General features: G+C 29.0%; 1 protein-coding gene across 1 annotated transcript in view; it reads left to right on the forward strand.

Moving 5' to 3' along the window:
- Positions 1 to 218: 218 nt before the first annotated feature.
- The window catches only part of LOC127279008 (CD63 antigen-like), a 53,123-nt gene continuing 26,389 nt past the window's right edge, over positions 219 to 26,952 (forward strand). Inside the window, exon 1 of the mRNA XM_051301061.1 lies at positions 219 to 422. Within this exon, the coding sequence (XP_051157018.1) occupies positions 357 to 422 (66 nt within the window). The 5' untranslated portion in view covers positions 219 to 356. The remainder of the gene's footprint in view (positions 423 to 26,952) is intronic.

Raw genomic sequence — 26,952 nt, forward strand, 5'->3', positions numbered from 1 at the left:
TAAGTAGAAATGAAATTTGATTTATTGTTTATTTATTTGGTTTATTCTGTAACTTCAAATTTACATAAGAAAAGCACCCTTTTATTGAACTTGGCTTTTCCGGAAAATGTCATTAGTCTATGTATCCTTGGTTACACAAGGTGAAACATACGAGAATGTAATTGATATTAGAATCGATAACCAATGAAATTTACCATGACTTTTTCCATACATGTCCCAGTGAATTGTCCAATAGAACTACAGAATATGTTAAACTTCCGATCGAAACCAACGTACATGAATGTTCTTCGCGCATATTCTTGTCCAAACCACCACCTGCAACACGTTGCTTTCATTAAGCTTATTGAAATATCCGAATGGCAGAACTGTGTGGTATACAAAGAAGCAAATTTTATCTTCTTGTGTATAATATTATTTTTCTGGTGAGTTTTAATATAAAGTATATATACATAATAATACCATTTTCAATAGATCTTTACTCATTCCACAAATATAATTGATATTTATGAATTGCATATTTAAATTAATTTAAATTAATTTCTAAATATTTAAACATTAATTTAATTATAAATAAATTAATTAATTATATTTTTTACTTAATACACTATTAAATAAATAGTGTTACAATAAATTTGTTAATTAAACCAAACTGTTCTATTAGCAAAAGAAAAAAAATATTTGAAAAAAAGTGTTTTCTATTTTTCTATTATGTTACGCCAGTTTTAAATTTTTTATTTGAACTTATAGTGATTTCTAATATAACTCACACTTGTCAAAAAAAATAAGAGAATTAATTATTACATTCATCTGCAACTTACTTTTTTCATTCATACTATCTGTATTTATTTTTAATAAAAGCCACTTGTCCTGCATCGTACCATTCTTCATGTAGCATGTCGCAAAGAAAAATCATACTTGAGTATGATAATAATTAGCAAACTGTTTAACTAACAAATGAGATTTATCATACAAAATTCTCAAACTATTATCATACAGATCATAATAAACGATAATAAAAAAATCACATCTCTGAAAATCATAGTAGATGGAGTACAAATTAAATTATTTAAATTTAATTATTGTGATATTTAATTAAAAAAATTCCACACAAAACTGGTGAATTATATATGAATATTTAATTTATGAAGTTATCGAATTTTTTTTCCTTTCTAATAATTTTAATGAATATTTTATGCACAATTCAAAAGCGACTTTATTGATTTTTGAATACTAAAATAGACTTGCTTTATTGATTAACAGGAAAAACAATAAACTACTGACGCAACGTTACGAAACAAATCATTGGATTCTTGAGAAATTTTATTTTATTTAATCATTAATTTGTAAATATTATGAATAAGATGTTATCCATAAGATGATAAATTATAAATTAAAATAATATAATTTACAGATGTCTTTAATAAAATAAAAATAGGATTAATAAGCTCTAATGTTTAAACAAATAATACTATTTTTATTAAAACTAAATAATAAACTAATAAAATTTAGTTAAATTTTGTACAATTTTATGAATTAAGAATAATTTATAAAGAGAGGCATAAATATCTTAAAAATTATATTTGTCAGAAATTTCATTGTGCTAAAATTTTATTTTAAATAATTTTTGTTACATAGAATTCTAATTTTTAATTTAATTTACATAATACAGAATTACTTAATGACAGAATTTTCTGCCTATCGAGATCTCTATCTTAGATAAATAGCATTTGATATAATTTTTATTTAGGGTAAGGTAGTCTAAGAGTACGCACCATCAAATATTACATCATATCTCAGTTTATTAGGAATATTAACATCTATTGGATGAAAAGGTTCTATCAGGTACTGCGAATTAAATTATGTTGTAGTTTATAATCATAATGTGTGTGGAAAATTATATTACTTAATTTTTATATTGAAGGTTAAAAAGCGCATGTCATTGTAATTTTTTTATTCATAAAATTAAGTGATTAATGAGTTTCTTCATGTTATAAACAATTGTCAAGTATATTAAACGTAGAATTAAAGCCTGTTTAATATAATAAAATAATTAATAATAATAATAATTAATAATAATTAATTTATAGTTAAGTATTTTTTTTAATTATTATTATATTCTTCTCCGTACTGCCCAAGACTACGCAGTACCTGAAAACAAACTGTTACCAGTAACTGAACAAATTTGTTCCTATTGGATTACTAGACTATTTTCAAAGTATAAAATTATATAATAAAACGTGTTTGTCTTATATCTATACCTCTCTTCTGTTTAACAAAATATGCAGGTATAAAATAAAAAAAATAAAAGATATAAACAAAGCAAATTTCATCAATTTATATGAAAATTTTTAGGTTCGCCCGCCATATTGAATGCGCCATTTAAAATTTTAATAATCGGACTTCGAATTCTTCTTCAGCGATCCCAAAAACAATTTTACCAAGTTTAAAGAAAATTCGTTAAAATTTGTTAAAGTTATTTAAGTTTTTACATTAGGTACTAGTTTTTGATTTTTTACATTTACCCCGAACTTTAGGAAATTTTCCAAATCTTGAGGTAAATGGGGACAGACAGTTTCATGCGATTAAAGCTTATCTAAAATTTCTTCTGCTCCATAAAATTAATTTTGGAAATGTAAATAACAACTTAATACAAAAGAAACCCACAAATATTACTTTTTAAAGGAAGAAACTTACGTACATTGTGAAAAATAGGGATTTTGTGCCCATTTACCCCAACTGAACCTAATTGAATTTGTTTTGGTTTGTCTGTTTACTTTTTTTATATGATTATTAACAATCATAATAATTTTTCTCTTGTTGCAAACAAAAACTAGATGGGATATGTTTTATTATTATTATTACTTATTTTTTTGGTTTAAATAAATTTGGTTTTTTTATTTATTTAAAGAATTTTTTTTTATAATAATAATAATGATTTTTAAATAAAACTTCAATAACTTAATTACTAATTAGTATAAAATAATAAAAGAAAAATTATTATTGTATATATTCCTCTTCAATCGCCCCAGCCCAAAAAGTAAAAGTTCTGGGATTGGCTTTATACTTTGGTAAATTGAGGAGGTCAATCAAATAAATTAAAATTCAAAATTTTAATTTTTTGAAAACACTATCTTGTAGAGAATAAAAAAACACAACTTTTTTCCTTAATACTTTTTTTTGTAGAACCAATATTAATTAAATTAAAAATTAAAAACACCAAAAACCTCGGTATTCAAGGAAGTTTTCTGGAAAATTTCAACAAAATTTATTAAAAAATAAAAAAAGTTATGCAATTTTTAAAGAATACACGCCGCGTTACACATTCGCTCCAAAAGACAGTACAGTGCTATAAAGGTGTCACCTTTGTAGCACCTTTATGTTATTAATATTATTATTTAAGAATTAATAATGATAACTATTTATCAATAATTATTTGTTAATAATTAATTATTAACAATTATTTATTGTATTTATTATTAATATTTATATGGTTAATATGTCCGTCATTTTTTCCCTGTTTATACATGTGCTTTTATTTCATAAATTTTTTAATTTGTACTAATTTTCATGGCACACATTTTTTAGTATTTTTATCTTATACATATGTTTTTAAACCCTTTATTTATAAATATTATTTTAAAGCTAGTGTTCGTTTGAATTTGTCACCGAACATTTCTGTTTTCGAAATTTTGCGGTTGTAAAATAGTGCAAATTTTGTTTAGTACACTGTTATTAGAAAAAAAGATGTCGGGAAAAGATTGTCTTTTTAGAGGAAGAAAAAGAGCGAGAAATGATAATTTCTTGAAACAAAATAAAAGAAAAATTGATAGAAATGCGGTAAGTTTTCTAAATTTATTTTAGTGATTGAGTTTCAATTCAGCATGAAAATTAATTAAATCGATATCCCATACAAATAAAATAATTATCAAAGACTTTGTCCCACATATATATATATTTTTTTCTAAGGATAATAATTAAATAATAATAAATAATTCTAAGATAATAATCTTATATCTCTCAAATTTACAATTTTTTTTCATTATTTATTATAATAGGGAGAAGAATATACGTCAGTCACTAGGAAAGTAATTTCTGCAGAGCAATTTCACCCAGTGCAAAATTGTTGCCAAAAAGAATGTTATAAAACGATAGAAGATTCGGAACAAGAAAAATTTTTCCATGCATTCTGGAAAAATGCAGGTGACCATAAATCACAAAACATTTTGCTAAGTGGATTAATCACACAAAAATCTCAAAGTTCGATTTTATTGAAATCTCGGGTAAATAGTAAAATTTTTTGAGTGTATTCATTCCATTCTGCAGCAAATCGTTTCGTTGTTTGTCAAAAGTTTTTATGTACATTGTTAAGCATAAAAATAAGAAGATTCACCACCATACAAAAGAAAATTGTTAAAAATGAATCTCCTGACAATAATACTGGGAGACATAAAAACCACGTTATACATTTAACTGAAGAGTTAAAAAAAAATATTCTCGAACACTGTTTAAGTATTCCTCATTCTCTTTCGCACTACTGTCTAGAAAAATCCAAATTGTTGTATTTTGAAAATTCAGAATTAAATTTGACTAAATTATATTCTTTATTTGTTGAATATTATACAAACAAATTTAAGAAACCGCCACAGATAACAAAGAAAACTTACTGTCAATATTTTAATTACAATCTGAACTTTTCTTTTTCCAAGCCTAAAACAGATGTTTGCGATTTTTGTTTTCAATTTAAAAATGTGAGCGAAACTAATGAGTATCTAGCCCGACACAAACAAAATTTAGATGATTAGAAACTTTTGAAAACAGCTATGTTGTCTGAAAATAATGTATTGTGTCTCGAATTTGATTTTGGGCAAAATTTGGGAATACCAAAATTACCAGTCTCAGCTCAATTTTACAAAAGGTTAATGTGGCTGCACATATTCAATGTAAATGTTTTGAGTGGAAAACATAAGCGGAGTTACATGTACAATTTTTTAGAAGGAAGTTTTAAAAAAAGGTGGCAATTTATTAACAATTTATTAACGATTCGGAAATTAGTGTGCATGACTTTGAAGTTCATCTTCCACACAATGTAAATATTCCAAAAGACAAAGTGAAAATAAGTGAAGCGGTGAAAATAATTTATTTTTCAAACGGTCAAATAGAAGTATTTAAAAATTATGCAGAAAGTGCTTTTCAGTATATTTTACCTTCAAACATTGAATTTGACATTTTGTTAAATACGCGTCGAGCTCTGCCAACTCGAATTAGTAAAGAGAAAATTCAAGATGTACAGTCCTTATTTCGATATACATATAAGTATCGCATAACTTTTTTATTTTTGAATAAATTTTGTTAAAATTTTCCAGAAAACTTGCTTGAATACCGAGGAACAACTTTCTCACTGGAAGTTTGATCAATTCAAAACTTCACCACAGACTTTTCCTCATCGAAAATAAGAAAAATATATTACTGACAGGTCATTGTTTACAATAAAAAATAATTAAACAATAAATAATTTTTAAAGTTTTATGATTTTTTCGGTTTTAGCAAACCCAAATGAACTTGTATAAAAAAATTGCAAGTTAATTCATTAACATTTGACTTCAAAACAACGATTAATGTTTAAAAATTTAATTAAATTTGAAAAAAAAATTTTTGGTGTTTTTAATTTTTAATTTAATTAATATTGGATCTACAAAAAAAAGTATTAAGGAAAAATTTGTGTTTTTTTATTCCTTATACCCAGGCGCGAAAAGCCAATGCTGACGATGGATTGAGGCTTGGTTTTAGATTGAACGCCCAGCGTGGGTAACCCAGACTAAAAGCAGCCTTTATACCACTGTCGATCAAAATTGGTTTAAGATTGGTTACCAATGCTCGTCTCATGCTGGATTCAAGTTTAGTTGAATCCTCATGAGCAAAGCCTAGGAGTCCAGTCTAGATTCAATCTTGAATCAACTTTCGACTTAATATTCACAGCGTAATTTAATATTAAGTATTATCTTTATAAAATACAATTGTATTGAGTAAATTGTATAATTGTATTTATATACGTTCAATATAAATTAAATAACATATTTTTTACAATTTTTGTTAAGTACAATTTAATATATTTTATAATTATTAATTAATATTATTTAAATTAATATATTGCTATTTATTTCAGTGAAAGTATTCTTTGTTTTTTTATAAATAAATATTTCATAAATATTATATTTGTAAATACAATAAAAATCATAATAATTATATTCAACACATTTTTGAAAATTTTTTCTTTTAATAAATTTGGTTTTTTTAAGATTATATTATAATAATTTATCATCTTTATTATATATTATAATATACCTATAATATTGTAATAATTAAAGAATTATTATTTAATACATTATAAAGATAATAAATCTTTAATATAATGTAAAAAACATAATATTTACTATAATTGCATTTTCAAAAATACAAGTAATTGAAAATACAACAGTTGAAATATTTTCAAATTTATATTATGCTTTTATTTTATATTTTTATTGTATTTATAAATATATAAGTTATTAATTTAATAAAAATAAAAGTTTATACATTCATTACAAAGTTTTTTTATTCCATTAATAAAAAAAAAATTAATATAATTTATTTAAATTAATAGCAATATATAAATTAAAATAGTTTTATAATAATATTAAAAATATATAAGTAATTTAACGACAAGAAGATTTTAAATTTAGCTTAATGGCGCGCCAAAAACATCACCGGTATTAACAGAATGTCTCCAAGTAGCCAGCGTGGTCCCGTGGTTAGCGTAGTAGGTTTGCGAGCGCAAGCGTTAGGTCGTGGGTTCAGTGCCCAGTACGAGGGAGATTTTTCAAATTAGATTAGGTGTTATTTCGACAGGTGTTGTTAATTAATCTTAAGTGATAATACAAAAATAGTAAAAAACTTCGTATTAAATTAATTAAATAATAGTACATTTTTTTTGAAATTACTAATAATAATTAAAGGAAATAAGTTGTATTGACTCTTATAAGATTCCAATACAACTTATCTCCTTATTATTAATAAATTAAAATCATATTTTTAATAAATACTAATGTTGTTTTAATATTGATAATAGATAAGAGTTATATCCTTCCATAGTTTGTTTAGTGTTTGTATAATATATGATCTTGGGAAGGTAAATTTGAATAAAATTCAAAAGTGTGTCGTTAAATTGGCGACGTTTCGTTGGCCAAGGTTTGCCAACCTCATCAGGCTAGAAATTTTTTATTAAAACATATAGATTACACTTCAATTTTATAAAGATCCGACAGTGCTTATTTTTATGTAAGTTATCAACAATGACATACCTAAATTAGTTAGAACATATGCTAACACGTCAAAATAAATTAAACATTGTCAAAATTATAAAAAGTTAAAAAATAAAATATAAAAACTAAAAAAATCGTTCCACACTTATAGAAATAAAATTTCAAATATACGGAAGTCATATTAGGCGGACAGTTCACTGTCAACTGAAAAGAAATTAGAATTTATTGAAATTATAGAGTCAAGATAATATATTTGTAAATACAAGAGAAGTCAATGAGCTGAAATGTAAACATCGTTTGAAATGAGAGACAAGTTCTTTCTCATGGACACGAGTCCATGTGTCTAAGTAAAGGAAAGAATGTTTTGTTTAAGGTGAAAATATCTTCCTTCCTGTTAATAGTAGAACGATTTGTTTTTATATGAAGCATTTCAGATATTCGTCTTTTTATAAAATTAGGTTCATTATCCAATATTTTTGTTTTTTTCCAATCGAAATCGTGGTTGAAGGCCGATCTGTGTCTATAAACTACAGAATTATCATTGACTTTTTTATGTTCATTGATGCGAGTCTGTAACGATCGCTTCGTTTCTCCTATATATGTCGCGTGGCAGTCTTTACAATCAAACTTATGAACCACATTTGTTCTTTCTTATTTTTTGGTCGTATCTTTACCCAATTTTACAATAGAATTGGAACTTTTATTAACAAGGGAAATAGAAGTACAATGAAATTCTCTAAGAACACTTGACAACTTGAAAAAATATTTTTCGTTAAAAGGTATGGAAACCTTGGGGATTCGATTGTAAATATTCCCAGTCGAAAATCGTAAGTTTCCCTGAAGGGTTCACATGGCCTTCAGGTAACTGTTATGAAGGTTTCAAAAGCTTCATGGCAACTATTTATACATTAGACCTAAAATTCTGTGATATTTGCTTTCTGACTTCTTAACGGGACAGACTACAGCTTCTTGAATATATCTGTGGACAGCTTCTAGCAAAAGGTCTACCAGTTTGCTTAGTGAATGCTTTTTTAATGCCTGGTTTAATGTGTAAGAAAGCAATTCTATTTGCTTTTCACAAGTTGCAAATTAATATGTAATTTAATTACCTTTTTTACACTTCCTGAAAACTAGAATAATTTCATTAAATTAAACTAAATCGAAAAATCATAAAAATTCTATAGTAATTTGTAAATCCGTTTTATACAATTAATAATTATTCTTTATATATTATATAAAAATTATTTTTCAAAGAAAACGTTTATTTTTAAACACTTAAATTATATACGAAAAAAATTATATATAACTTGAGCAAAATTTGGGGTTAGGAATACGAACACGGTGAAAACCTTTTATATTGAATAATGAATACAATTTCTTAAAAAAAGACAAAATATTTAATATTTAAAAAAAAAGATTATTATTTTTATACTTGATATTTATGAATATTTTTTATAAATAATATATTCTTTATTCTTTTAGAATTTCATAATTTATGAAAATGAATTTAACAGCGTATTTTTATTTACAAATTTTTAAAAGTATTCTACATGAAACATTAAATTATTAATCAATATTAATTGTGTAATTTCACTATAGAAAATTAATTGACAACTAACTTTTAATTGAAAGAAGATAATAATTAATTTAAAAAAAAGTATTCAATATCACTAATAGATATTTTATAAAACAATTGTACCCTTTTAAAAAGACTGTGGAAATACCGAGTCTGACGTAAATAATTTTTCTTTAATTCTTCAATATTTAAATATAATAATCTAATACATCATATTTTTACGAGATAAATAAAGATGGAAAGAAAGGTTAAATTTAATTTTTGATCATTGTCATTTTTCCTCTGTTTCCTGAAACATCCATGACGCTTCATTTAATTTTCGCCACCTGAACGCTTTCTTTTTATATATGCAAAATCCTGCAACTCTTTGATAACTCTCTTAAAGCTACTTGAATGCTTTGTTTAAAACGTACAAAATTTGTTATTTTCAAGCTTTCCGTGGAAGCGAAAAATCGGCCATAACAGGCTTCCTGAAAGTTTTCTATAGCTAGTTATCTACTGTCTCACAATTCTCTAATGGTTATCTCAATACTTCAAAACAACTTTTTGTTCAGCTTAACATAGCGTAGGATTTTCGACTGGGATTGGCACTATTTTGATCATTACACAGGCACACAAAAAAAAAAAAGTTGTCTGTTTCTTGAACTACACATATATTTCCTATAGTATTTTGGCCCGCTGAAACCGAATCTGAGGTCAGAATTGCTCCATCACCCTCAGTTTTTTTTAAATCGACCAAAACCACCCTTAAACGGACAAATTCACACTTCGGAGATAAAAAATAAATCAACTTATTTTTTAAAAAAACCAAATTTTACATCTACGAAACTTTGCTCCACTAACTCAAAAACAAAGCCAGCATTGATCCAGCACCCCCTGAATTTTTTTAATCGAAAAAACTACCCCTAATCTGAAGAATCAAATTCAAGAGGTAAAACAATAAAATAACTGATTAAAAAATTTTATAACCAGGTATTTTTACTCCACCCTACTGAAAATCCCTGTATAAGATCTTGTACAATTTCCTGTACAGGATCAGCAACTGAACTTGTACAAGTTCTGACCAGTTCCTGTACAGGAAAATGCATACGAGTTTGGAACAAGTTCATGTGTGAGATCTTGTACAAGATCTGGTGCAAGATCTTGTACAAGAAAGATACTTGTACAAGAAAATGTACATGATCTTGTACAATTTTATGTATAAGTACTTGTACATGAACACGTTCATGTTCATGCAAATGAAATAGTTGTAAATTTTTTTTTTAATAAAATTTGAGATTTTGATAATTTTTAACCACTAAGATTCGTAACTCATGCATGCTTAAAACTATTGCGCAGCTGTAAAGGTTAAAGTAAATTATTGCGCAGCCTTTGAAGTTTTTAATTTTTAGTAAAGAAAAACATGAATTAACATGTGCAAGAACATGGACGTGTTCATGTACAAGTACTTATACATGAAATTGTACATGAACATTTTCTTGTGCAAGCATCTTTCTTGTACAAGATCTTGCACCAGATCTTGTACAAGATCTCACACATGAACTTGTTCCAAATTCGTATGCATTTTCCTGTACAGGAACTGGTCAGAACTTGTACAAGTTCAGTTGCTGATCCTGTACAGGAAGTTGTACAAGATCTTATACAGGGATTTTCAGTAGGGCAGCAAGGCAGAAACAAAGCCAGAAATGCTCCCTCACCCTCTAAATTTTTTTTAAATCGACCAAAACCACCCTTAAATAGAAAAATTCAAATTTAAGAAGTAAAAAAATATTAAATTACCGGCTTTTTTTAAAAACAGAACCTTACATGTATGTAGTTTTGCTCTACTAACTCAAAAAAATAAAGCCAGCATTGATCCATCACCCTCTGAATTTTTTTAAATAAAAAAAACTACCCTTAATCTGAAGAATCAAACTTAGGAGGTAAAACAATAAAATAACTGATTAAAAAATTTTATAACCAGATATTTTTACTCCAGCAATGCAGAAACAAAGCCAGAAATGCTCCCTCACCCTCTAAAATTTTTTTAAATCGAAAAAACCACCCTTAATTAGAAAAATTAAAATTTAGGAGATTAAAAATTAAATAACTGACTTTTTTAAAACAGAACCTTACTACATCTATGTATTTTCGCTCCACTAACTCAAAAACAAAGCCAGCATTGATTCATCAACCTCTGAATTTGTTTAATCGAAAAAACTACCCCTAATCTGAAGAATCAAATTCAGGAGGTAATACAATATAATAACTGATTGAAAAATTTTACAGCCAGGTATGTTTCCGCATTGCTGGAGTAAAAATACCTGGTTATAAACTTTTTTAATCAGTTATTTTTTTGTTTTACCTCCTAAGTTTGATTCTTCAGATTAAGGGTAGTTTTTTTTATTTAAAAAAATTCAGAGGGTGATGGATCAATGCTGGCTTTATTTTTTTGAGGTAGTAGAGCAAAACTACATACATGTAAGGTTCTGTTTTTAAAAAAAGCCGGTAATTTAATATTTTTTTACTTCTTAAATTTGAATTTTTCTATTTATGGGTGGTTTTTTCGATTTAAAAAAAATTTAGAGGGTGAGGGAGCATTTCTGGCTTTGTTTCTGCATTGCTGGAGTAAAAATATCTGGTTATAAAATTTTTTAATCAGTTATTTTATTGTTTTACCTCCTGAATTTGATTCTTTAGATTAGGGGTAGTTTTTTCAATTAAAAAAATTCAGGGGGTGATGGGTCAATGCTGGCTTTATTTTTTTTAATTAGTAGAGCAAAACTGCATACATGTAAGGTTCTGTTTTTAAAAAAAGCCGGTAATTTAATATTTTTTTACTTCTTAAATTTGAATTTTTCTAATTAAGGGTGGTTTTTTCGATTTAAAAAAATTTTAGAGGGTGAGGGAGCATTTCTGGCTTTGTTTCTGCATTGCTGGAGTAAAAATATCTGGTTATAAAATTTTTTAATCAGTTATTTTATTGTTTTACCTCCTGAATTTGATTCTTTAGATTAGGGGTAGTTTTTTCGATTAAAAAAATTCAGGGGGTGCTGGATCAATGCTGGCTTTGTTTTTGAGTTAGTGGAGCAAAGTTTCGTAGATGTCAGTAATTATACGATTGTTCTCTCTAATGAGTTTTAAGTCAAGAAAATTAATGGATTTATTTTTTTCTATTTCCATGGTAAATTGCAATTTTTGATTGTAGGAATTGAAAGTATCAATGACAATATTCACATGTTCTTTCTTTATAGCTAAAATAGTGTCTTCCACATATCTAAAATAGAATAGTGGGACACAATTATGATTTTCTTTCAATATTTTTATTCAATCAGTTTCCAGATCATCCATTACAATATTTGAGACGAACGCTGAAATCGGAGAACCCATCGGAGTTCCATAAACTTGTCTGTAGAATTTTCCATCAGAAGAAAAGTATGTGTTGTTGAATACAAATTTGGTACAATCAATAATGTCCCAAAAAGGAATTTTACAATTTTTATTTATAGAGCTTATACGTCGACCTAGACTTTGAATGACTAATTCACAAGAGACATTTGTAAACATAGAACTTACGTCAAGTGAAATAAAGGTGTAACTGTCATCCATAGTGAAATTACATAATTTATTTTTCAGTTCTGAACTATTGATAATATGTGATGCTGGTAATTTAATACAGTCTTTTAAAGAATTATATAAAATTTTAGCAAGAAAATGAGTGGGACTATTAATTAGAGAAATGATTCGACGGAGAGGTGCATTGTCCTTGTGTATTTTCGGAAGTCCATACGCTTTAGCTAACATAGTGTCTGTCAAGGTCAGTTGGTTAGGGTGGTATTTCTTATCAAGAAAATCGTTCACATTCAGATATTTTAGGAGGTCTGATGTCTCTTTCACAAGTTTTTTGAGCGGATTTCTTTTTATAAGTTCATAAGTTGAAGCATCGGAAAACATATTTGACATTTTATTATTATACTCAGACTTTTTTAGAAGGACTGTTACATTTCCTTTGTCTGCTGGAGTGAGAAAAACTTCAGGATTGTTTTTTAAGAAAAGCTTTGTCTTTTGTAATTTTTTAGAGAAGGATCTATCTTGAGTAGTCGGTAAATGTTTATTGGTTAAATTATTTTTGAAGATGTTAGAAAATTTTTCTCTTAGAGTATTTTTAGATGTTTCATCAATATCAAATTTTGTTAAAGAGGACTCCAAATTTTTGATAGAAGTAATTATGTCTTTTTTGGAAATTTCATTTGCAAAACTGAAGTTGGGACCAAGTGATGCAATTTCAACTACTTCCGGAGGGACGTCAATGTCAGTTAAGTTTTTGAACCAGCTGTCTCGGTTACCTTGAGAATGTGTTGACGGTTTTTTTGTTAGTGATCTTAGTTTATTTTTGTGAATGACATTCGTAGAGTTCAAAATACGATAAAATTTTTTACGGGATAATTCAAAAAATCTATCACGCGATTCAATATCAAAATTAGAATTCATAATATATTCTTTACATCTATTCATTGACTTGTTTAGAAAAGTTACATGCAAATGAATGTCATTGATTTCAATGTTCAGCAATTTTTTGAGATATGCTTCATTAAGTTTAAAAAAGATTTTTTTACAAGACTTACTGTGAAAAGAAATGATGTTTAAACGTTTTTGGAAATTGATAATATGTTGTCTTGGTCACCAATGCTGAATCAAGAGTGGAGCTTCAGGTCGGAATCGGTGTTACATTCTTGCTCGGATGAGTCTTATTCCCGCTGACTGACCAAGGCTCAGTCAATATTGGCCAATGCTCAACGAGTTTTTAAAAAGCCTGAACCCAGCGTCCTTTCGCGCCTGGGCAAGATAGTATTTTCAAAAAATTAAAATTTTGAATTTTAATTCACTATTTTTGATGCGTCGAAATACCATAAGGGCGATGTTTCGAACGCGAATCGAGTTATTTGATTGACCTCCTCAATTGTTGTCCTATATGAAAGTAATAAATCTCAAAACTATAAACTCAATAAAAAAAAATTTATAGAAAGTACACTGAAAAAAAGAGGGCGCATTGCTTTACTTTTTCGAGTCTTGGAGCGCGAATCAGCTTTGGGAACTACTGTGCAACTTTGAAAGTGTGCTGTAGGTTTTTCTGGGGCGCGCAACGCACCCCAAACTTGTACACCTCAATCAAAAGTTAATGAATATTAATTTATGTATATGTAGTAAATTTTAAAATATTTTTCAAGTACTTTTCTATAATGTACACAAAATAAAAAAAACATTTCCCACCCCTTTTTTTATTTTGATTGGAAAGCTGAAGTTTTTTCCAAAAAACTACGTAAATATAAAAGTGGGACAAAAATAAGTTTGAGAAACAGAAAAAACCTAGTCTCATTTTTGTTGCATCTCAAAATGAGCCAATGCTAAACGACATAGACAGTGGCGCCATCAACCTGGCTTATTTTTGTTGCACTTCAAAATGAGTAGCGTACGCTACTCAGACCAAGTTTTTTCTGTGACATAATATCAAAGTAGGCGATGCACCTGCACAATCGACGCAATGGTATTTACCTGTCGTTGTTCGCACCTATATTAATCCTATTTACTTCAGTAATAGCTCTCTACATCCTACACACTGAGAAAAATAATTTCCTAATAATAAGAAAATAATTTAGTTGAGCATTTTTAGATGGCGTTACTAAAATACGGTTGTCACAACAGAATAAAAAGTGTCAATAAATCGGGAAGTTTAGTTGGCTGTACAAAAAAATGTATTTGAAGCTTTCATGTTTACGAACTAAATTGTTTGGTTGCCTTCCCAGTACTAAATCGCTGGCATGCTGAATTGCGCAAGCGCTGTTCTCGTAAATATGGCGTCGCTTCCCATTCACGAGGTGTCAACATTAATCATACGTCGTTCGCGTCGTGAAGTTTGGAGTTAAAGTAACCTGCAACAAATTCTAACCCTAGTTAAGGTTAAATCTTATGGGTTTTTAGCATTAGACAAAATTAACCGCAACAAAAATGACACCAACTTTTTTCTGTGTATGTTTTTCAGACATTTTTAAAAAAAAAGTTTGTGTAGTGAGAATAAATAAAAACTTGTTAAAAGAACGAAAGTTTTTTTCCAGCCATTATACATTGTGAAAATGATTTAATCTCAAATTGTTAGTAGGATTCGTAGAGTAGTCGTCAGCGTTCTCGACTTGCGTTGCGTAGTCTGAGGGTTCGAGCCCCAGCAGTATTAGGTTTTTACCGCGTTAGAAATTAATTTAAGTAGTCATAGTGAGATTATATAAAGCGAAAAGGGTAAACCAAAAAATAAGTTGGTTGAGAAAACAAAAAAAATTTCGTTTAACAAAATTTTTTGATTGCTTAAAAACAATAATTTAGTTGTGCAAAACAAAACATTTGGTAGACCGAACAAAACGATTCATCAAAAAAAATTAGTTCTGACAACCAAATGGCCTAGTTGCATCTATATTAAATAAAAAATTTGGTAGAGAGAACCAAACTTTGGTAGATGATACTAAACATTTTTCTCAGTGCAGGATTGCGAAAATTATTTTTAATTTTTTTAATTAATAAAATAAATTAATTCATATATTTTATTTATTAAAAAAAATTCGATAGTGGTTATTTCACTAAAAAATGAATTAGGGGTGACCGGGGCTGTTTAGCGCAGGGGTTGCTTGGCGCACATGAGTTTATTTAAAAGTGTTAAGTTAAATTAATTTTTCTCTCCATTCAAGTTAAAGCACTTGATGAATTGTAAGTTTGTATAAAATTTCATTAATATTCGTTAATTATTATGGAGTATAGATTCAAATAATTGATTTTGGCACTCCAAAGTAATTTTTTAACCTCTTCATTTCTTTGTGATATCTCCTTAAAAAATGAATTTTATGATTAAGAGTAGATAAATCTTGTACTTTTTTAAAACGAATCCGCTAAGCTTCAATATTATCCTTAATATCATTTGGAGATTTTTTATTCATATTCTTTAAAATATTTTTTTTAATATTGGCGCTTTTTGCAATAATGATTATCAAGTAAAATGAATTCTAAACATCTTAGAAAACGCTAATGTTTTCTTTTAAGTGAGTGCTATCAGTTTTCGTGATTTGTTTTAAATCGTAAAGGAATTATTATGAAATAAATTTTATGATCGTGTTTTAGAGTGAAATGTAATCTTAATTGAAGTTCATATTAGCGGTCACATTATTTGTGTACATTTTAGTACTTTGAAAAAGCAATGAATTATAAGTTGCAAAAAATTGAATACAATTATTACATTTACTTTAATTCAGTTTTTCAATTATTAGATTAGTCTTTAGATTCATTTCTAAGCAGTTACGGGTTCAATCATAGGCACAACAATAAATCTGCGACGCGCGGGGGTTGTGTTATGCTCTCACATCAATGTGTTGCTTGCCCTTACCGTGACGGAACTTACGTAGGGGAGAGTGGGGTAAAACGGCGCACATGTTGTAAATGATTAAATATTATAAAATTAATAATGTTATCAATGCCGAAAAAAGTAAAAATCATTAGTTCAACATTTCAACTAACTTCTTGTGCAGAGAAAATTAAAATTAAAACTAATTAAGAGGGTTAATTATTGGTTTTTTAAAAAAGTGCACCTGCGCCAAGTTACCCTACTCAAGCGGGTAATACGGCGCACTCTATGTCTGCTGTAGACGAAAAAATAAAACCTAATTACAATGTTTAAAAAATTTACATATAATGTAAATATGTTTTTAATTCATAACTATACATTGAATTTTATTCATAGATTATATATAATCTTAATTTGACTTTCAAAATCCATTATTTCTGACTCTTAAATAATTTTTGAATATCTGAAAAATGACACCATGATAGTTTTTATATGATATTTTTTATTGATAATTAAAAATTTAAAGTATTTTTTTAAAATACATAATGTGGAATTGAACTCTGCTTATAAATGTACTGACAAGAAGAATCACAGCATTAATTGCACAAATTAATACTTATATAAATAATTAAATAATTGCTTAAATACGAAGACCAGAGCATCTTTCCATATTTCTTTTTGGCAAAATTCGTTTCGTGTTTGCTGTCTTCTTATTAACTTCAGTTCCTTCCTTCTTTTTTAATTTTTCTGCTGCTTTTTTCTCTTTAATTTCTTTCTTTTTTTGTACATCAAGAGCCTTTTTAGCTTTCTTTTGCGCTCTTAACTCTTTTCTTTTACGAATTTCTTCTTGTTTTTCAATTTTCTTCTTTGCGTTTATTTCTTTTCTTTTTTTCACCTCCTCGGCTTTTTGTATTTTAGCTAATTGCTTCAATTTTTTTTCTACGAGAAGTTCCCTTACAGGAGACGATGTTAGGATTTCTGAATATTGTATTTGATTGCCGCCTCGTTTTTTACTTAAAGTTGTCGAAAAGGACGGCATTGGAATAACTTCCTGTAATACTTCCATGGACAAGTCCTCTATTTCATTCTCATTGAAAACGTTCTGATCATTTTCATTATAACCCTCATTTAATGATTGAAGCTCTGCAATTATATTCTGATTGACATTGTCAGTATTTGCAATACCATTAACAATGTTCAATTCCGCTTCAAGAACAAGTTCATTGTCATCTGGTCGAGGATTTTCCATGTTTACACCGATTGACTCTTGAGCTTCAGCAACGAATTCTTCGTCTTGGAAAACATCAGGATTGAAAGGCATAATCCCTGTGGCCCGGAAACCATTGACTGCTTTCTCCATATTGCAAACTTTCGAATAAGCCGAATTGAAAATTTCTAAAAGTATGGATAATAAATTAATTGAGTTCAGTTTAATGAAACAATAAATTGAATATGAGTTTTAATAGAATTATTTATAAATACCTGCGACTTTAAAAGGCGTGATTTTGGAACAATTACTCTTTGACTTCAGAAAGAAATCACATTCCCTGTAATAGGCACGTTTCAATGGGCCGAAGAAGGTTACGTCTAAAGGTTGTAATCTGTGAGAAGTGTGCGGAGGCAAAGATATCATGTGTATATGATTTTTTTTGCAGAACTCGTAGGATTGAAGTGTTGAGTGACTGGCATGATTGTCTAGAATCAGCAAAACTGGATTCTCTCTAGTCGGTTTCATAATCTCAGCAAAATGTTGCAGCCAAATCATAAATACGTCCTCATTGATCCACCCACTTTTTGTACACTCGACGATAGACCTAGGAGGTGCTCCTTTGCTTAAAAGATGATTGTTTTTTCCTCGAGCAAAAATAAACATCGGTGGTATATATGTGCCACTTGCAGTCATGGCACAAACTACAGTTGTAGTTTTACCGCGTTCCCAAGAAGTCACTGAGCCGACTCTCTTCTTTCCCTTTGGTGCAAGAATATTTTCTGGTGTCTGTAATATGTCGATATTTTAATGAAAATTTCATTTTTCTCAATATGTTTTTATTAAATATTTATTTTTGAAATTTTTTATTTATTAATCATGATTTTTATATGTACTACTTACTTGAACAGTGGTGATGCCGGTCTCATCCATGTTGACAATCCTTTCTGGAGGAAATTTATACTCCTCCAGAACATTGCCTAAATTAGTGAAGAATCGCTGTACTTCTTCTTTATTGAAGCCATTAATGCGATTGATGCTTGTGGCCTCTGGCTGTCTAACGCTAACGATTGCATTTTGTTTCAAAAATCCTTTCAGCCAATCTTTTCCGGCAGTTTTGTTAGTTTTATTAAAATGGTGTTTGATTTTTAGTTTCACGGCCAACTGGAAAGCAACTTTTCGAAACTGCAGAGGAGGCAAACCGTAAAACTTGTCACTTAATTTTATCAGGTAATCTGCGAGAAGTTTTTCTTGTTCCGGCGTAAAACAACTTTTTCTACCCTGATGAGGATAATTTTTTTTATTGTTTTATTCTTCTTCTGATGGAACTCTCTGGAATGTTCAATAATTTTGCAGTAGAACGAATTGAACGGCCCTTTTTTACTTCTTCGATAGCAGAGATCATGTCTGGAATGGACCACATTCCGTTCTGTGTTTTTCTTTGATACACCCGCATCTATAATAATAGACAAATTTAAATTTTATAGACTGTTTAGAAAAATATTGCTATTAAAAAGTGTTAGAAAAAATTTTGCAAGATCTGTCAGAAATGCACCTAACCTCAAAAATGCCGAAAAGATTGTAAAAACCATTTATATCGTTCTAAAATGTTTTTTAAATATTTAAATGTTATTTTGCGAGTGTCTTTTAATATAAGTAGTAGTTTGTCTAGATCTGTAAGATTTTTAATGATGAGAAAAATATTTTTTATGACATATATTAAATATAATCTAAAAGACCGATAACAAGAATCTTCGATATGATTACCAATAAAAAATACAATTCAAATGACTATAAACATCTGCTACTATAAGAATTTTATTATACATTGCATGTTATTAGTATAAAACAAATAACTCACCTTCCAAAACTGCAATTTTGCACAATTTCAACTTGACATTTATTCTTAGCAACTATCTTCAGTAAAGTCACATCACTAACAGTGCTATTATCATATTAGATCATATTATCATATTAGATTGATATTGAGGATATATTACGTGCTTCTTGGGTGTACGTATAAATAAACAGTAAGTGATGTCTAGAACAATTCAAATAGTAAATATTAGAGGTTTCAAGCGAATACGACGGTTCATAGAAAAAATAAGTTGAAAGAAAAAAAACCTGCAATTTTACACAATTTTTCCTACAGCCTTCATAATAAACGTAACCCATCAAAAAGTAACTTTTTTATAATAAATATTAAATAATTAATAAAATTAGAAAAATTTTAGCTGTTACTTTCATGGAATACATAAATATTTAAAATAAAAGTATTCTTCTTTCTCTAAAATGGCTTAATTTTTATAAATTCAAGTGCGCCGTTTTACCCCACTCACCCCTAATATATGTCTATATATACCCTCGTGTAGTTATAAATTGTGAAAAGTATGTGCAGTGTATTGTATTGTATTGTTTTTATGTTTATTTATTAATAATTACAAGAAATATGAACGTTTTGATTAATAAATATAATAATTTAGGTTACAAAAAGATTTTAGTTATTGCATTAAATTGAAAATAACACGATCCACACTGCTTGGCTCACATTATAGTCCGTTCAGGACTCAGTACTAGACTCGAGTAGAGCTCATACCAAAAGCGCCTACCGGTATGTTCATCTGCTTTGCGCCGTCTATAAGCAAGCATATGAACCTTAATACGTAATGTATATTAATGTGTTTTTCCCCTTTTATCATTCATTTTTCATCGTGGAGCGAGAAAGGTAGACTACTTTAGGAATGAGATTTAAATTACTAGTATTGAAGCCAAATCGATGAAGTCAAGGTCGACGATATATTGGTTTGGCATGGACCTGCCCATATATGGGTGATTCTTCGCGTAGCGCACGATTTGGTGTCTGAAACTTTAAAAATATTTTTTTATCGAAATGATAAATATCAATACATATTTTTGAAGATAAAGTGTCAAGAAATAAATATCCATGGTGGGCCGGAAAATTTTTTTATAATTTTTTAATTTTTTTAAACAAATAAGAAAAAAAATTCTTTGCTTTATGAATTCTATAAAATAGTTGAAATTTGATTTAAAATGTTTATGGGAATTTTTGGGGTAATTTACAAAAATATATATAGCACGAATGATAATTAAAAATTTTATTTCGGTAATTTATGGAAATTTATTCACTAATTTATGGAAATTTATACGGTAATTTATAGAAATTTTGGCTATAATTCATAAAAATATGTAAAGCATAAATCGCAATTAAAAATGGTGTTACAATAGTTTAAATTGGTAAAAGGTGGTTTATGCGTGCTTGTTGCTTTCCTTCACATTTTAGAGAAAAAAGTTATTATTTAGGAAAGGTATTGGGAATGAAAATTATCACCGCGGACAGGATAGCGTTATTTGGTAACTTACAGTGAACTTACCGGAGCTATAATTGTTTATAATAAATATTTTTAATTTCGTTTGTTTCATTGTGTATTAAATTTGCACTAGTGACGGTGGAAATTCTGTGGCGGGTGGAGACGCTGGAGTCGGTGGAACCGGTAAAACTGGCGTTAATAATTTTTATTTTTTTGAGAAAATTATCATTTATTTTTAATCGGTTTCATATGTTTCACATATATATAGACTAAAATAATATACCCACATAGCACCATATTTTGCAGGAAGCTAACAGATAACTAACAGTGTTAAGTTCGGAAATTAAGACGGTTAGTTTCCCGTTAGCTTCCCTGTAGCTCTATATGTCCCCCGCTATTAACTTATCCGTGATAGCTTCCAAAAAGTTATCGTAGTAAGTTTTCTAAAAGAGTGCAAAGAAAAGTTTGTGAAATATTGAATTGTTATTTAACAAGAAGTTTGCTTATTAAGTTTCTTTAAAACTATTTCCGGTAAGTATTCTAAAGATTTTAATGCAAATTTCCATGTAATTAAAAAAGAAAGTTTCTATTGAATTTCATTCAGTACAATTAAAAAAAAATTATTTATTTCTATACCTGTGCTTCTGTCACCCTGCTTTTATTAAATCTGTAATAATAACGGAGAAATTTTTGGAAATAAATTTGGAGGGACTGGGGATTGAACCCGGGTTCGCCGCGCAGAAACTCAGACCCTAACCACTAACCTAATCGACCAACTGAGGGGAAATAAGTTTTGTGTCCTCTTGAGGTGCAAGTGATCTCATTGGTTGACACATGGTTGCCAACCTAAATGGCGGGTGAATTTAAATTTTTTTAAAAAATGAAAAAACAACTGAATTTATTAAAAAAATATTAATTATTGAAATTTTATTTCTATTTATTAAATTACCAATTTGATAAAATTTAAAATTTACTGTATTTTTGTTATTAATATTAACTTTATTATTTATTTTAAATAATAATTATAATAATAATAAAATTAATTTATTATTATTAATAATATTGATATTAACAATAAAAAATAATAATATTATTATAAACTAAATTTATTATTAATATTTTTTTAATAATGAAAAGTTTTAAAATTATTTTTTTTTAATCATCAATTTTAAAATAATAAACCATGTTTAAGAAGTTAAATAATTTTTTAAAAATAGAAATTGTAAATTTTTGTCGAGAAATATTATTACATTTTATCAAATTGGTAATTTAATAAATAGAAATAAAATTTCAATAATTAATATTTTTTTAATAAATTGAGTTGTTTTTTCATTTTTTTAAAAAATTTAAATTCACCCGCCATTTAGGTTGGCAACCATGTGTCAACCAATGAGATCACTTGCACCTCAAGAGGACACAAAACTTATTTCCCCTCAGTTGGTCGATTAGGTTAGTGGTTAGGGTCTGAGTTTCTGCGCGGCGAACCCGGGTTCAATCCCCAGTCCCTCCAAATTTATTTCCAAAAATTTCTCCGTTATTATTAGAGATTTAATAAAAGCAGGGTGACAGAAGCACAGGTGTAGAAATAAATAATTTTTTTTTAAATTGTACTGAATGAAATTCAATAGAAACTTTCTTTTTTAATTACATGGAAATTTGCATTAAAATCTTTAGAATACTTACCGGAAATAGTTTTAAAGAAACTTAATAAGCAAACTTCTTGTTAAATAACAATTCAATATTTCACAAACTTTTCTTTGCACTCTTTTAGAAAACTTACTGCGATAACTTTTTGGAAGCTATCACGGATAAGTTAATAGCGGGGGACATATAGAGCTACAGGGAAGCTAACGGGAAACTAACCGTCTTAATTTCCGAACTTAACACTGTTAGTTATCTGTTAGCTTCCTGCAAAATATGGTGCTGAAGTAGAACTATTTTAACATATGATTTTTATTTAAATAATTCAATGTTTAATAATAATACGTAGAATAACAGAAAAAAGTGCAGTCAAGTATAGATAGCAAAAAAAAAGAAAATAATTATTTTTTTGATCAAACGTTTTTTTTATTCAATTCCACTACAATATACAATACGAAAATAGCAACAGAAATTTTATTTATTAGTGCACATTGCTAAAAATATTATGTAAACATTATTTGTGATTTTTCTTTCACAACATGAAAAAAAGCAAGTTGTGAGCTACGCGGAGAATCACCCATATAACATTCAGGAAATTTTTTGATGTGGGCACGGCCTTAGATTTCTCTCTTCAGAGCGCGTTTTAAATACAAATTTCTAAATATTGAACTCGAAAAGCAACCGAAACATATCTGATGTAAAGTGAAAAAAGACATTTAACATTTAGCCCCACAGTGTGTTTTTAGCTTCGACAACAGTTACACAAAATTTGAGTAAAATTATTTAGAAAATAGTTTCAGATTCATTTTCAGCGACCCCAAATTACTAAAATACTTAATTTAATAAGAGTATATTTAAAAAAGTACACAAAAGTTGAAACTTACGTCGTCGTACAAATTTACAATGTTATGGTCACAACACACTTCACGTTACCCAGTGGGCAAAAAAAACATGTTCGTTCTAAAGACGTTTTTAGAAAGTTTCATTACCGCCAAATAATGATCTAAAACATTTTAAGAACATGGATGTTCAAATAATGTTGTAGAACATTATTTGGTTGCCATGAAACGTTCTAAACACATTTTAAGAACGTTTTTGGAACAAACATGGTTTTTGCCCACTTGTTATTACCACGTCAAAAATAAACTGTATGACGCATAACTACAGACGTTTATTTCTCGTCCAAAGACCCTTTTATAGTTCAAATTTTGATCCTGTAAGGCACATTTTCAAAGAGGATTATTTCGACCGGATTATTATTAACCAAGTTATTAAACAAATAAAAAAGTGCCATTTTTAATCGTTTAAATTCAATAACTTTTAAACAAATAATCCAATTTTAACTTGTTACCCACCATATTTTATGTATTTTTAATTGGGGATTTAAAATTGCAATGCGACACTAATGATAACAAAGTGAATTAAAAAAATATAGCCTCCATGGGTGTACACAGTTGATGACATATGGAGTATTAACATTTTAAAGAAAAAGTTTTTAAGTTTTTTGGACATTATTTGCATTCTTATTAAAAATCTACTTAACATTAAAAACAAGTCGTCATTATAAATTTTTTTTAATTTGTACACCCAGTTCGGACATATTTGTTGTGAAACACTAGCGCTATCCTGTCCGCGGTGATAATTTTCATTCCCAATACCTTTCCTAAATAATAACTTTTTTCTCTAAAATGTGAAGGAAAACAACGAGCACGCATAAACCACCTTTTACCAACTTAAACTATTGTTTATATAAATTTCTGCAACCAGGAATCAAAAGCAAACTATGGGCCCTTCATACTACCCACTCAAACTACCAAAATCTGTTTAGATCTGCTTGTCTATATTTAGTAGCATTTTTTGTCCTTATTAACTAGCCTATCAAGATATTGTAATTCGTATGGTTTTTATACTTCGATGGCGGGGAACCAAATAACCCCTTAGGTTATTATTGTAAGAAAAATTTGCACTGTATACATTGACTTACCGTGTTTGCCTCCTGACTGCCATCGCCTAAATGTTTAACGTGCAAGAACTCCCTGTACAGGTATACAAGCACGGTCCCCCATGAGACACGGAGTCAAGAGTTAATACCTGACCAGCACCGATGACGCAGAATTTCTTCCAGTCACCTGCCTATTGACAATGCGACCGACCTAGTCACGATTGCCACTCTTGGTGAGTGCCGGGACCTTTCCAATTCCTGGAAACTCTGCAGGTTTCCACCCAAGTTGAGTTAATGCAACTCACACACCGAATGCGAAAGACGTGTTGCCACGTACCAACGCACGCTAACCCTAAGCGATGTGGGCATACCAGTGCCACCACGAATCCATACCCAATGCCTGGCGGAGACCCGTAGGTCTCCTGGGCTACAGACACGTCCCGTGGTACTATTCTACTCAGGTACGAGTACCACTTTCCAGTATCCGGGGAACCGGAGGCCATACTGGCGGTCGGTTACCGGTTAAATACGACAGCATGCACCCCTTATATGCCAAGACCAACTGGATGGTAGTGATTTCCGAAAAACTCGGAACTACTTCAGGTCAAGGCAAGCGACAACACGTGCCGATGCCACAATCCTTTACCATTAGCCTATTGGAACATCACGATTGAACCATTCGTCATTTTGGGATACTTATTGACCAATGTTACACAGGTTTGTTAAAATGTTGGCAGCGGCGAGATTGATGCCAGAAAAACTCTAAAGCAAACCTCCTCAGACAATAACAGTTGCAAGTATAACACAGACCACCGTCCTTTACCATTACGGGAGTTCACTATCATCGCCGTGGCTTTTGGGACGCATTCTCAATTATCCGACTCGCACGGATCGCATGGAGGACGGACCACGGAGGAATAGTAAGGAGACCGATCTTGCTGTAGTAGCGCTTCTGAAAATGTCAGAAAAACGTGTACGATAAGTGCCAGGTTCAGTGCATTGTACTCAACCACCAAAGTAGCTGAGCATGCGCATTAGCCATATGCTGTCTCTTTCTCTCGCAAAAAGTGTGCGAGTGAGATCTGGCTGACGTATATTTCTCAAGTCTTCCATGCGTGTTGTGATGAAGAGGTTATGTGTTATTGTTATGTTATTGTGTTAATATTTGACAATTAAATTGAAAACTAATAATTTCTTGGTAAGAAAAATCTTTTTTATGACATGCATAATAAATAATATGTTTGTAATTACTATGGCTCCATTATTCTTTTAATAATTACTTCAATTTATTGACACTTTAAATATTCCAATAGCATACATTATTATATACTTACACATGATTTTGGAGATACAATATCGCAATGGTAAATAAAATTTCTGAAATAAACACTGAACACTAAGATTTTTTTTGTGACATATATGTATATCGCATAACCACACTTTTCATCTGTCAAAATTGAGGTCCAATGCGCATGCTCAACTACTTAGGCCAGTTGAGTACAATGCACTGAACCTGGCACTTATCGTACATGTTTTTCTGACATTTTCAAACGCAGAGATCGGTCTCTTTACTATTCCTCCGTGGGACGGACGAAAAAATATTTGACTTGCATGAACGTCTGTGCACTGCCAGCCCCTAGCTGGGACTCCGCTCTCGTTCCAGCAGGGGGTACCCTTTAGTCGCCTCTTACGACACGCGGTAACCTACGGGGGCTCTATTCTGATGCTGGGGCCGCCACGGCGGCTCCTGACTGCCATGCGAAATTATAAAATATTTTGGAAGTTTTGTTATTTAACGATCAAGATAGGAAATCATACAAAAACCTAAAAACATTTCAAACCGCTTATTGAAAAACTAAAATTTGTAGAATTTACGGGACTTTTTATCAATCCAGGCAAAGGATTAGTTTGTCTTTATTTTGCTACAGTACTATTAAAAGGTGTTAATCTTAGTTTTAATGATATGTGCGTTTTTTTTAATGTTTATGCCAAATTTTCCATGATGAATTTGTAAAGCTTCAAAACAATTATTAGAAACAAGTTGCAGTGAGAATGCTTTTTTACCTAAAAATAATGAAAATTATAAGAAATACTTAAAGATTAACAACATTATTTTAACTAGTATTATATTCCAGTTTTCATAGCTCACTCATTATATAGTATTTGTTTGTTTTATATGTTCTTCGAGTACTACAAGGTAGCGATTATGTATTTTGATTTACCTCTGACGTCAAAGTCATTTTCATTTTGACATCGTAGTCAAATGTCATTTTACATAGTTTTACGTAAAATGATTGTTTTGATTTGTCAAATTGTAATAACCACAATTTTGAAGTATAATTACTTTTTTCCCTTTATTAAAAATTTAAAAATAAAAACTTTATTTAGGAATTAAATGGTGAAGAAGTGAAATAAGTAATTTTAAAAAGATCAAGACAGCATTACAAGGATTTTTAAAAATCTTTTATAACTTTAACAAACTAAGTAAAAGTAAGAGGTTAAAAAAACTTTAATTTATGAAATATAATTAAAACATTAATATTATTTTATGTATTTATTCATTCACATATGTTAAGAGGAAAAATTGAAAGAATTATTT

Source organism: Leptopilina boulardi, unplaced genomic scaffold, assembly GCF_019393585.1.
Source record: "Leptopilina boulardi isolate dan_hultmark-lab unplaced genomic scaffold, ZJU_Lbou_2.1 LbouV2_213, whole genome shotgun sequence".
Taxonomy (NCBI): Eukaryota; Metazoa; Arthropoda; class Insecta; order Hymenoptera; family Figitidae; genus Leptopilina; species Leptopilina boulardi.